This window comes from Diadema setosum, chromosome 13 (assembly GCF_964275005.1).
Source record: "Diadema setosum chromosome 13, eeDiaSeto1, whole genome shotgun sequence".
Lineage (NCBI taxonomy): Eukaryota > Metazoa > Echinodermata > Echinoidea > Diadematoida > Diadematidae > Diadema > Diadema setosum.
Window position 1 is genome coordinate 8,359,380 of NC_092697.1, and position 13,032 is coordinate 8,372,411.

The following is a 13,032-nucleotide window of genomic DNA, read 5'->3' on the forward strand; positions in this document are numbered from 1 at the left end:
CCTATGCAAGGATTAAAAAAATGTGTTCTTTAGCCTATTAAAAGGTATTGGGGAATACTCACTTGCCCAAAGTGCCCTTTTGCTTCATCTTTAAGGTACTTGTAGAGAGGGTGTGCATTGTCTCCGTTGACATCGATCTTTGAGAAGAGGTCAAACTTAACATTGTACTTTCCAACAGCAAACTCCTTTATCTCTGGATTGGATTTAGGTTCCTGAGGAGAAAGTGAAAAAGAGAGGGAGATAGTGTGTGAAAGTGTGTGTGTATGATTTCTGAAAATTATATAAATTACTGTAAAAAGTGGAAATTTTCGCAGTGTTGAGAAATTTTCGCGCATTTGGCGCAACCAGAAACTAGCGCAAAAATAAAAGCACGCAAATATTTTTGCTTGCCGTATGTTCCAGTAGTTGATGTCTTGATTCTGCCAAATTAAAAACCTGCGAAACTTGTCTTACAGAGCAAAAAATTAGCCATGCGAAAATATCCACTCTTAAAGTATACTAAACTAGAAATGTCGCTATGGCGACTGGTATGCCTCCGCCTTAATGCATGGTTCTCCTAATAGGTCTATAGTACAATGTCTTGACAATGTGTGATGAGTTTCACATAATTGTCCACAAAATTCATTATGGATAGACGGAAGGACGGACAACCCGAAAACATAATGCCTCCAGCGACACTTCGTGGCGGAGGCATAAAAAAGCAAAATAAATGTTCAACACACACTATCTTGTCTCCCTCATAACAGGTACAATACATAGTAACACCAACTGCGAAATTTTTTTTTGTTTTTGGCAATATACCAAAGACAGCAAATTCTGTGAGACAAAGATCCATAGAAGATCTTTTATACATGGGAAATCTATCTATGGAGCCCGGATACAATGAGGTTACAATTGTTGGGCCTAAACTAAATCTATGCGTTGAATGAGACATCTCAGCTACAGAGCACATCATTGCCATTAGGTAGCCATGAGTCTTCACAGGTTACAGATTTAACCTATGGAATCTAAAAAGTTTCTTCTACTTCCAGATGAATTTCCGGCCCCAAAAACAAAGCAAAAAATATGAAGAATATGAGTGCACATAACAAAGAAAAGCTTTGGTTGGTCCCAGTGAGCAAAATTATGCATCGTGTCAAAATCAGAAAACTTATGCTGAATATATTCCATGTACTTGTCTGCATTCTCCCTGCTTCCTTTTGTGACATTATATAAACAACCACATAAAAAAATGCAAAGAAATTCCAACAAAATTTCATTTCTCTTGAAAAGTAGACATTCCCTTGACTTCTACTGACATATCATTTAAAGGGTAATATTATTCCTTTGCTTTCTGAAAGAGGTAAGTCAAAGGTTCTTTTATAAAGGGAGAAAAGTAAAAAGTTCTGTGTTGAATTTCCTTCATGAATATTTTCTTTGCATCTTTCTTCATATGTAATGTCAAAAACTGTAGTAGTCATCTCATTTAGCAACACTTGTGCCAAAACTAGGTATTGATTCTGGGCAAAACAAGATATTACTCATGGAAAGGGTCACTCAGAAAGACTTTCTTGTTTTGCTTTATAACGCAGTCAATTACGAAAATGATTAAAATACATCTTTGAAAATTCCTTTGTCCTGATACTGGTTCAACACTTGAACTTTACAATATACAATTACACAAGAGTTAGTTATTAATCAAATCAAAAGAAATTCTGAGAGATTATGTCCTTTGTTTATCTTATCATGACATCAATCAGCATATTTTGCATTGCTAATCTGAGAGAGATAACATACACACCTGGCTCCCAAACTGGTTGCATGGGAACGCAAGAATCCTGAGGCCCTTTCCTTCATACTCCCCGTACAGCTCGGTGAGCTGCTTGTAGTTTTTGTCGGTTAGACCTCATTGAGACGCCACATTGACGATCATACACACAAAACCCCTGCCGAGTTGACAAGAAGATATTGACAAACATACATACATGTACATAATATATGCCATGAGTTGAGAAAGATTTGCCAACTATGATCTGTGATTGAGGTATACTGCATCATGAACAACAACTCCTCCCCCCCCCAAAAAAAAAAGTATTCTGATCTTGCCTTCATCTAGGGGCATAACATAAGATTTTTCTTCCACATGTCTGCAATGGGAAGGGCCCTACATACTTTTTTATAATGCCTCTTGCCCTACAGTCAGTTTTACTTGCCCTAGGAAAGTGGGCACATTGGTTTGTAGCACCCTGGCGAGTCACTTCACATTGCTCTAAATGACTCCATTTATGGCCCAATCTATCTTGAAACCCAAGATGACATTGTAATTAACACATGTATGACTACATTCAAAACAGAGGAAAGAAACACAGTACTACTACTAGTAAATAACAGATGATCTGATATTCCAACATGTGAACAGCCTGCAAGTTACTTTGGCCAATATGTTGGAAGAGGTGCTCTTTTTCAGGAAGGTCTATAAGCTTCCAATATAGAAACAAAAAAATACACTCGTATCTAAAAATGGTATATTCCTGAAACGTTTCATTACATTTTTTTTTTTTTTTTTTTGCAATGTATACAGTACTTACTTGTACTTCTCTAATGAAACATCTTGGCCATCAATGTCTGTTGCTGAAAACTCATAAATATTCTGGGCAGATTTCCACCAGTTTGGGTCAGATTGGGTGCCAGCAGCCTACATGAAAGGGGGGGGGGGATAAAAAATGAACACAATAAATAATCAGTGTCTCACTCAGCTGGTTGTTTCTGATCCATTCTTATTCTCAGCCTGATTTCACACAACCTACCAAGCTTTCATAATTCAATTATGAATTTACAGGCATTGAGCTTTTAATGCTTCATTGGCCTGGCTCAGGCTACAGCTGTATATTTACATACGTATTCTCTACTTCAATTCATATTATTGTCGACTGATTGTCTACTGCATACATGTGCCTTGTCATTGCTCATTACTACCTCTGATTTCATCACACACACACACACACACACACATTAAATGTGTTGCTTCTCAACAAAATTTTGGCACAATATGTTAGCACAGTGTATACTGCAGAGTATTCCAATAGACCAGTTGCTTCAACAGAAAGCTGTATATTTCCAGCCATGCAGAAATTGGTATTTTCTACAGGCAGCACCAACTGAAGCGTAATGTATGCAGAAAACTGGGTTCCCACAGGGAAATCTTCATTTAAGTCTCAGCAAGTGGAAAGAAAAGGAGTTACATCCAGATAAATGAGCGACAGACCTAAAGAGCATTCTTAAAAAGAGATGAATAGGAGGTGTTTCCATGGAGAAAATGACAGAGGGTGGAGGGGGGGGGGGAGGAGGAAGAGGACAATAGTGCAAACTTAGTGTAGTGAGGTACAGGTATACAGATGCCAAGATGAACAGATACACAGTGATACACTGTAGGTCAATATCAAAGATGTGGAGGATAAATTTCTCATTTGCTCTTCATATAGCAACAAGAGAAAGAGACACTGTGCAGTGTAATATTTTATGTGTGGGTGTAAAATAAAATCAATTTCCCTTTTTTTCTGTTTTCTTTATCTTTCTTTCATCTTTCTCTTTAATATTGTCTTACATGTACAAGTTGTTAAGTGCCATAGTATAGTGTTCATGAACAAATGTTCCTGGGCTCAACATCTCTTGACATTGCAGTTAGATATTCTATTCAAAGTGTAAACATGGCTGATTACGAACATATACCATTTTATGGTAGCTCCCAAATATGAATGTAAAAACTCAACTGGCTGCAACATTATCTAATTTTCCTCCTAATAATGTTTTGACTTAAAATGCTGTGCTGATGCACAGCACACATTCTATTGGTTGTACACAAAAATAATGAAGCAACTGAGTATCTCAATTTCCAAACTACCGCTACCATAGTTATGTGGTTTCTCAGCAATCGATGCATGTCGGGAAAAGAAATATGAACTGTAAGCTCTGAAAATATATTATTCATAATTATGAAGCAACAACATTTCAGTCATGAAATATAATAAAAAGGGAAATATAGATGCAATTTCTCTACATCTCTTGCGGACTTGGCACAGCACGGTTGCATGACTGTATCATCATGTCGTACATTGCTGCTGCTTGCACCTCAACAGTTTGAGCTTCACACCTGCGATGGTTGGGGGGGGGGGGGGGAGAGAGGCTTGGAGCATGGTGTATATTTGTATTCTATCACACTGCTAAAATACCAGCAAAGAATGTAAAAAAATTTACCATGCATTTTCAAAAAGGCACAAAGTGGCTCTCATTTCAGTCCCAGCCCATGGATCTACCATAATCTTGAAGAACTGAACTTCACTAGTGTTGCTGATTGTTGTTGTTGCTGTTGTTGTGGTGGTGGTGGTTGTATTGATTCTTAGATTCAGCGGTTCTCAGGTCCCAAGGGGGTGTCAAGGGCTCGACACCAACTTTTTTCTTAGGTTAGCCATGTAGGTGACTAAAATTTTGAATTCAGAATATGAAATTTACCTGCTTGGTCGGCCACTATGGAAAAGCCCTTTTAGAAATTTGGTGGCCCAACATATATTTCTTTTTCTTGTTTGTTTGTTTGTTTGCTTGTTTGTTTTTTGTTTTTGTTTTTGTTTTTACAACTGGCCACCGGGCCACCACTCATGTCAAGTCCTGGGGGGCATTTCATGAAGGAACTTGTCGGATAAAATATCTGACAAGTCAATTATATCCGACAAGTTTTGAGAAATTCTTTAGTCTGATTGGCTGATTTCTCTGAACTTGTCGTATATAATTGACTTGTCGGACATTTTATCCGACAAGTTCCTTCATGAAATGCCCCCCTGGTGTCCCCTGGGAGTGAGGGCTGGATGTCCATTTGTATTTTAAGCACAAATACATCTTGTCACACTGGTATAAATACCTGCCAATAAAGAAAGAAAAAATAAATAAAAATGTTAACATGTGTTGGAAAGCAAAGATGGAATGTGATAATGAGGTCCCAATTTGGATCCAACCCCTCCCCCCCCCCCTCCAACACACACACACACACACACACACACACACTCACACACAGGGCCCATCCCCCAGCTCTGCCATGAACAAGTTTGAAACTGCAGCCACCACTCCACTCAAAAGCACATCTACGCTTATCACTTCTGGTTCTAGAGAAGAAAATTTGTTAAAGGATTCCTTAATTTGGGTGGCTTTACCTCTCCTTTCCCCACGCTCTTCAGAATATCTGTACAGATTGGCACTGTTGGGGCACAGGGGTAACAAAAATATCAAAGCTTTGCTTCAACTATTATGTATTGCTCCAAGCTCCAAGCTCCAAGTTGTGAAGACCTTCCGCCATGCACTAAATTTCTTGCTGATATCGTAACTTTAAAACAGAGCTCTATGTATCATAGATGATAGGTCAAATGTAATTTCAAAAATCTGAATTATGGAAATATGATTCTAATTTACTCTTGAATGCAGATCCTACCTTTTGCTCTGCCCCCCCCCCCCTAAAAAAAAAAAAAAAAAGCAAATATCCCCAACTGTCATCAAATACTTTATATTTCAAAGTGCATTCACAAATCATTATTTTTTTTTTTTTTTCAGTCTTTGGTCTCCTAAACCACACCTGTAACGCTTGAATATCTTTGTCCTTGAAAAATGTGAATGACAAGCCCCCTGATGAAAGAATACCATTGAAGTATTTACATACCTCGCATATATATAGAGAGAGGCCACTGGGGAAAAAAAAATGTAGGTGGGAGTTCATAAAACGTGCACAGTATGAATTTCACTGATTTGATACCAGGGATGCAACAAAATCATTATCAGAGAACTTTTACAATTTCAGATCAAATATATAAATGCATTATTATTCGTTTTCTCTAACTGTACATCACAAATTTTTATGTAAACTCTTTGCTACTGAATGCTGGGATGACGTATAAAGACCTTTGATAAAATTACAACTATCAGAGAATAGAGGAGTGTATTGAATGCAGTGCACTATATCAAAGTGTTTAATCAATGTTTACCGAATGATTCAGTTATAAAACCCACCGTCAAGAAGCACATGTTTCAGTGAAGTTGATGTGGGGAGAGGGGGTAGATATGCATGTAGCTTGAAGTAGCCAAAGGCTGGCAGGCAGGATGCTTTCAAAATTTCATGAATTGAAGCACAAAAAGCAAACAATACCTGCATCCCTATTTGCATCCCTTATTTTCGAAACTGAGAATGGATTGCTCTTTACTCACTTCATGGGCATCGGCCGTCTGTACGCACTGCGCTGTTGAACACATATCGACCTTATCAATCAGGTCTCTTGTCCTTTATCAGTATTTCTAGAGCTCTACTAGCTAAATATTAGCACAAGCTCTACCAATCTTCTCTAGCATTCATTGTGTAGTTACCACACCACAGGCAACAGGAAATCTACTGGCTTCACAAAACACAGTACTCCAGGAAAAAATCTTGAACTGCACAGCGATGGTCAACGTCCACTCTACAAGATGGCCTCTTCATATACACTGGTCTCCACACACATCAATCAAATGATTGTATTTGTGCTGTATCCTTGATTTTTTTTCCCTTTTTGCCACTATCATCAGAGCAGAGGCAGATATTTCACTTCAGACAGTATTTAATCCACCTTGTAGGGTTGCTCTGCCAGCAGAAAGGACTTTAAGACATGACTCCACACACATACACTATGGAAATCAATACTTCTGCAAGATGTCCGTGGTGAAACAGATCATGTGAAACATTAAAAACTATCACATCTGAAGACTTGGCTCATCTCTCATCCTTCCCAACAGTTACACAATCCTTCATACATGCGTGAGAAACTATACTCTTGTCAAATATTTTATGGCTCAACACACACAACAGAATAGTACCAGGTTCATAACAAGCTACGCTTGTATTCTACTATTGTCAGTGATATATTATTTTCGAAGAAGCTTGCAAAACTGTAGTCTGGAAATACAGACATCTTGTTTTCAAAGCAAAGCATGATACGAAAAGGAAACAATATTTTTGCTGATGCACATTTTGCACTTGTATTAAATTTATTCACTCAGGTAATAAGCAGTCTTCTAATATATCTTCTGATATGTCTTCTAATATATCTTCTGATATGTTTTCTGTTGTTGTTGTTGCTGCTGCTGTTGATGTTGTTGTTGCTGCTGCAGTCCAATGCCTTTCAAACCTAAGAGAAATGTAACTGCCATTTGACAAGATGGTGTATGAACTGACACATTAAACAAGGTTTCATGACGGTCCCCTTTGAACAGAAAATCAGAAAGACTATGACACTCACAGCTATCAATATTTGATTATAAAGTCATAGCCCTGTCTATGATCTGCAAAAATTATACTTATGAAACAGGCTTTGAAGGTCTGCATTATAAGACTACATGTCTGTAAGTCCATCCATTCAAAACAGCATGTAAGGAGTGTGCTCTAAGGTGTACAAATGGGCCTGGGCTATTGTATTCTCTCATCTATTATTGACCATCTTTGGCTCCTAGAGCTCCTTCAAACCAAATAACCCTTGGCTAATTGTAATTGCTTTGTTAAGACTGGTGGGAAATTTTGGACTTGAAGAAGTATTCAAGTACAGGTAACATCAAAAAGATAATTACCTGTTACGTTCCTTCATGCCTGTAATCATCATACTATGTATGCCGGGGGGGGGGGGGGGGGGGGGGGGGGGGGGGGGGTGTTTCATGAAGCTGTTCTTAAAGTTACAAATGACTTAAAGGCATAATCTACCATTTGCAGATGAAACAAAAACCCAGCATTAGTGCTTTAAAATAGTTCTAAAATGTGAGTTAGGGGTAGAAACAAGCACTGTAAAAATTTGAATCCGTATTATTGATGTTAAGTACACAAAATGTGAACAATAGTCATCATAAAAATGTTTCCAGACTAAACCGTCTACTGTTATGGTTTATTAAGAAAAATAGTGATATCTCCTTATATTTTAGGCTTTATTGCAAAAATTTCATATGGTAGTTTTGTGATACAACAGACCTACACATATGCATCAAATGTGATATCTTGAAAATTCTTTAAATCACTACTCCCAAAGGTAAACTGGACCTTTAAGAATGACTGGTGATCAGTTCTTGTGCTGAATTATGGAAATTCTGATAAGTACAGCACATGTATCAAAACTGATCACTAGTCGTTCTTGAGTTGTTCGTAACTTTAAGGACAGCTTTATGAAACATCCCCCTGGACAGGTGTCGAGCAGACCCTACACCACAAACACCAAACAAACACACAAACACACACAATATGGAAAAAAAAAGTGCACTTTCCTGTGATTTGGTGAAATTTGGCAAAGTGGAAACATTATCTAAATAGATATAAAGGTAAATTTTAAGTGCCAGACAAAGGAGTAATGGATAATAATACAATCTTGAGTACAGTACAGAGGTTGATGACTCAATGATTTGGTTCCGATGACATAACAGTACCATCTACCACAGAGCTACATTGTAGCATCACAAAATTATGTAATATTTCTAGTTTGTATCTGAGACCAATATTGAATATCATGACCATAACACCAAGTAACGACACTTTAAGGGACTGTACAGTACTGGTTGAGGTGGGGATTTAGGTTTATAACATTCCTAAGTGAGATAATGAGAAACCTCTTATGAAATATGAAAGAGTATGTAATTTTAAAAAGGATTCAATGTTTATTTGATGAAAATTGGTTTTCAAATGGCCGAGATATCCAAAAAAGTGATAATGATAAAAGGTGTCAGGCCACGCCGTTTATTAGGATCTCTTTGTTTCACGTTGTTTCTGGATATATCTCAGCCATTTCAAAACCGATTTTCATCAAATACCAATTAGAATTGCATGCTCTTTGACATCTCATAGAGTGGTTTCTGAATATCTTGCAAAACGTTAAAAGCTAAATCCTCACCTCGACCAGAACTGTACAGTCCCTTTAAGAGACTCCAAACCTCCAAGCTTCTCTTAAACAGGAAATTCTCCTGTTTGGACTTCCTGGCAAACGGGAGACTCTGAACCTACAAGAATCATGGGTATATTATTATGGTTAAAAAAAAAAAAAAAAAAAAAAATTTAATTAAATAAAATTGAGATTTTTAGAAAAAGGCTTGAAAGCTGGAAACCTAGTATGCGCAGCTTGAACTCCCAAGTTCAGTCACCTTATCTGCAAAAAAGATAAAAATCTTTCAAAAATCACGTAAAATTACCCGGCTCACTACTAAAATTCAATCCTCTGTTCCTTGTGACATTATCAACTTTTCCTGCAAGTTTCATCCAAATCTTTTCACAGCTTTTTGATTTATTTTGCAAACAGACAAACAAGCAAACCTATGAAAACATTGCTCCTTCCTTGGTGGAGGTAATTGCTGACAACACATGTAGATGTACTGTAGATCTCATCTACATTTCATAAATATCTATCTGTAGAAATTTACTTGTTCAGGACAAATTCTGCTGGACCTTGGACAGGTGTTTTCAAAAAATCAAAGTCGATCTTAGAAGTTAAGATCTCTAACATTCTCCTGGAATGTCGACCAACTTATTACGATTTCTTCTCAAGACAAAAGATTAAAAAGATTTGCTATCGTCATCTCTAACATTGTTATTTTTCATTTGGAAGTTAGAGCACCATTGAAGACATACACAGCATACCATAATTTTTGAAGATCTTCTTAGAGTCTTTGTGTAGAATTCCCTTGGTTTCCTCTTACACCAGGAGGGTATTTTACGAAGAACTTTAATAAGTGAACTTAAATTTTCAACCGAATCCTCTCCGTAAAAAAAAAAATAAATGATTGCAAATTCCTCTGGAGTTTTCTTGGATGGATTTTTTCTGTCTACCTACATGACCATGACACGCTGCTTCATCAGTCACATTGTGAAATATCACACAGCAATTGCGACACAGCAGTCAGCACCCTGTGCTTAGCTTCCTACCTATGTGGCTGCCGATCCCTCCACACAGCATCCACCACACGATTTGTCTTATTTTCCCCCCTTCTTTTGTTGTAATTTCTAATCCAAAACATAAAAGAAATTTTAAAAGGCCTATAGACACTGTGTCTAATTTTCTAGTTTTCTACTACTTTTAGTTTTAGAGGTCTAACGTTACTAGTTTCTAGATAGGCCTAGACTAGTTTCTATTGACATTGAGTATTGAGTAAAACTAAAAGAATATTGCTATAAAGTACTTTTAACTGTTAGTAGGGCCTAGGTCTAGTAGAGTCTAAATTTATTATGGGATTCACTATTCAGAATCAGAGCCTCCAATGCAATGCCAATGGCTATTCTTGCACCCCTCAGTCAGTGATTTTATTTTTAATAACATTACAAGAAGTATCAGGGCAATTGCCGAAGTTTAGACCTATATAGGACCCCGCTACTCTAACTGCGACAGCCGCCACACGCAGCGCGGTCTCCGGGGCTACCGCTACTCATGCTACTGGCGCTAGGTCTTGAAAACACCTCTCGAAACTCTGCCCATTGCCATCCCCGCGCCATCCCAACAAAAATGCAAAACCAGAATCTCAAGCGGTCAGTAATATTTGTAGGTCCTACTTTTTGTAGTCAAGGCAAAGTAAACACCATAAACACTCTAACGGACTAGATCTAGTTCTAGACTAGTCTAGTTTTCATACAATAATTCCTATTCAGTGTTATGATGAGAGATACTTCGTAATGCAATTGAACTTACCACTGAAAAAGAAAGAAAGAAAGAATTAAAGAATAAAATAGAGGGTTTATCGTAGAACTTACCATACTTGCAAACCGAGTTCGTCCTACAGAAGCAACACCACACGCTCCCAACACAGTACCAACACCACCTACAATGTGGATTGGGTCGACTGCGACGATGAATTTATGAAGGGCACGGAGCATTTGGCTTGGGTAAATATTGGTAGCTGACCTGCACAATTCTGTACTACGCGAGAAGCCTGGATCACGGCGGGGTCACGAGAAGATGCGCCTCGAAATCACCGCTAAATCACAGTTTCAGTGGATTTTGAAAAACAGTACGAGGATTCCGCTACACTTCGCGGTCACGTGCCTTAAATCACGTGTCACTTTTTAAAGAATCGTTCATTTCAACAGCCACTAACACAGCTTTGAATACATCTTTGTGACTGAATGTAGCAACATATTACATGTGAACATCACTGATCATGGCGTTTGTAAAAAGCAAATAGGCCTACCTACTCGTAATGTTTGAGACCTACATACACCCGATCCGTCAAGTACATGTATTCAACGTACACCAGGTAGGCCCCTGGGCTGTGGAGGTGGGGGGGGGGGGGGGGGGGGGGGGGGAGGGGGGAGGGGGAGGGTGATCAATGATGGGCAGTGGCGGATCCGGGGGGCATCCGGGGGGGGGGGGCGCATCGGGCGCGCCTCCCCTTGATTTTTTGCTAAAACAAAAGAAATAAAAAGAAAAATGGGGGAGGAGCGCGTGCGCTCCCTTTAATTTTGTTAAGGTACCCCTCTTTACGGAATTCAGTATGCTGCAGCACCCCTGACATGGTAGAGTAAGGAGCCCCTGGCCTGGGCTGCATCTCCAACTCATGCGTTCCATTGTACATCGGGCCTATATTTACTATTAATAGGCCGATGTCGACTCGGATGACGTGTGTTTATTATGCAATATCTGAAAAAGATACATCGGTCCGGTGAAAATTTAGCTGATAGCTAATATATCTGAGTATGAGAACATTCTTTCACTCGTATTGATAACAACAATGATAATAATGATAATAATAATAATAATAATGATAATAATAATAATAATAATAATGATAATAATAATGATAATGATAATAATAATAATAATAATAATAATGATAATAATAATGATAATGATAATAATAATGATAATAATAGTAATAATAATAATAATAATGATAATAATAATGATAATAATAACAATAATAAGAATAATAATAATAACAATACGTGTAATAATAAGAATAATAATGATAACCAATATCTATATAACACCTTTTTATATACAGACTCAAAGCGCTTCAACAACTCAAACAAAATACAATAAATCAACAATATTTTACTAAACAAAACAAAAAAGAGAATGAACAAGACAAAACAAAATAATACAAACAAACACTGACTTAAAACTTTTCAGATACATTAGCCGTGGAATTAAAGAGGAAATCCATCCTACAATTAAATAAACTTCAAAAGATAGAGAAAAATATTCCCTACAGAACGATACAAAAATGACAAAAATCGGATAAGAAATAAGATATGACATCATCAACTTTCTCACTTGAATATTCATATGACTGGTCAAGAAATGTTTCCCGAAAAAAAAAAAAAAAGAGAATGTGAAATTTCAAAATGTCATCATGATATATTTATCCGATTTTGTCATTTTTTGTATTATTCTGTAGGGAATATTTTCTCTTTCTTTCGAAGTTTATTTAATTTGAGGTGGATTTCTTCTGCAATAACGAGTTGCTATGGAACCTTGTCTGATACCACTGAAATAGGCCTGAAAGTATAATTTATGTGTGCGTGTGTGTGAGTGTTTGTTTGTATCATTGAATGAATGCTTTTTCATTGCATGCACAATACTCATTTATACAATAATGTGTATGTGCCTGTTTAACTGGAGCAGCCCTGTTAGCATAATCATAAGATGTATACACCTATCATGATACTAATTACTATATTAGCTCGAGAACATCCTGACCTGCGGGACGTTTTCAGAATGGGGGGGGGGGGGGGGGCGCTGCGGGACCTGGGGTCGAGGGTATGATATTATTATTATTATTATTATTATTATTATCATTATTTTATCATTCATCGTAGTATGGATGACAAGGGCATGGTTTGGGGTTATACATAGGATACCCAATCAGTATAGGCCCTATCATGAGGATGGCATATACGCTTAGACTCGAGTTTGTAAACAAAATGTTTATCTTTTTAGCTCACCTTAGCCAAAGGCTCAAGCAAGCTATTTGCAATCATTCTTCGTCCGGCCGTCGTACGTCGTCCGTCCTGCATAAACTTTACAT

At 37.6% G+C, this 13,032-nt stretch overlaps 1 protein-coding gene across 1 annotated transcript in view; it reads right to left on the minus strand.

Annotated features, from left to right (window-relative positions):
• LOC140237150 (glutathione peroxidase-like) overlaps nt 1–11,025 on the minus strand; it is a 29,399-nt gene extending 18,374 nt beyond the window's left edge. The window contains exons 1-4 of the mRNA XM_072317092.1: nt 10,757–11,025; nt 2,568–2,674; nt 1,781–1,925; nt 63–212 (exon numbers count right to left, since the gene is read on the minus strand). Coding sequence (XP_072173193.1) covers nt 63–212; nt 1,781–1,925; nt 2,568–2,674; nt 10,757–10,879 — 525 coding nt within the window. The 5' untranslated portion in view covers nt 10,880–11,025. The remainder of the gene's footprint in view (nt 1–62; nt 213–1,780; nt 1,926–2,567; nt 2,675–10,756) is intronic.
• Nucleotides 11,026–13,032: the final 2,007 nt, after the last annotated feature.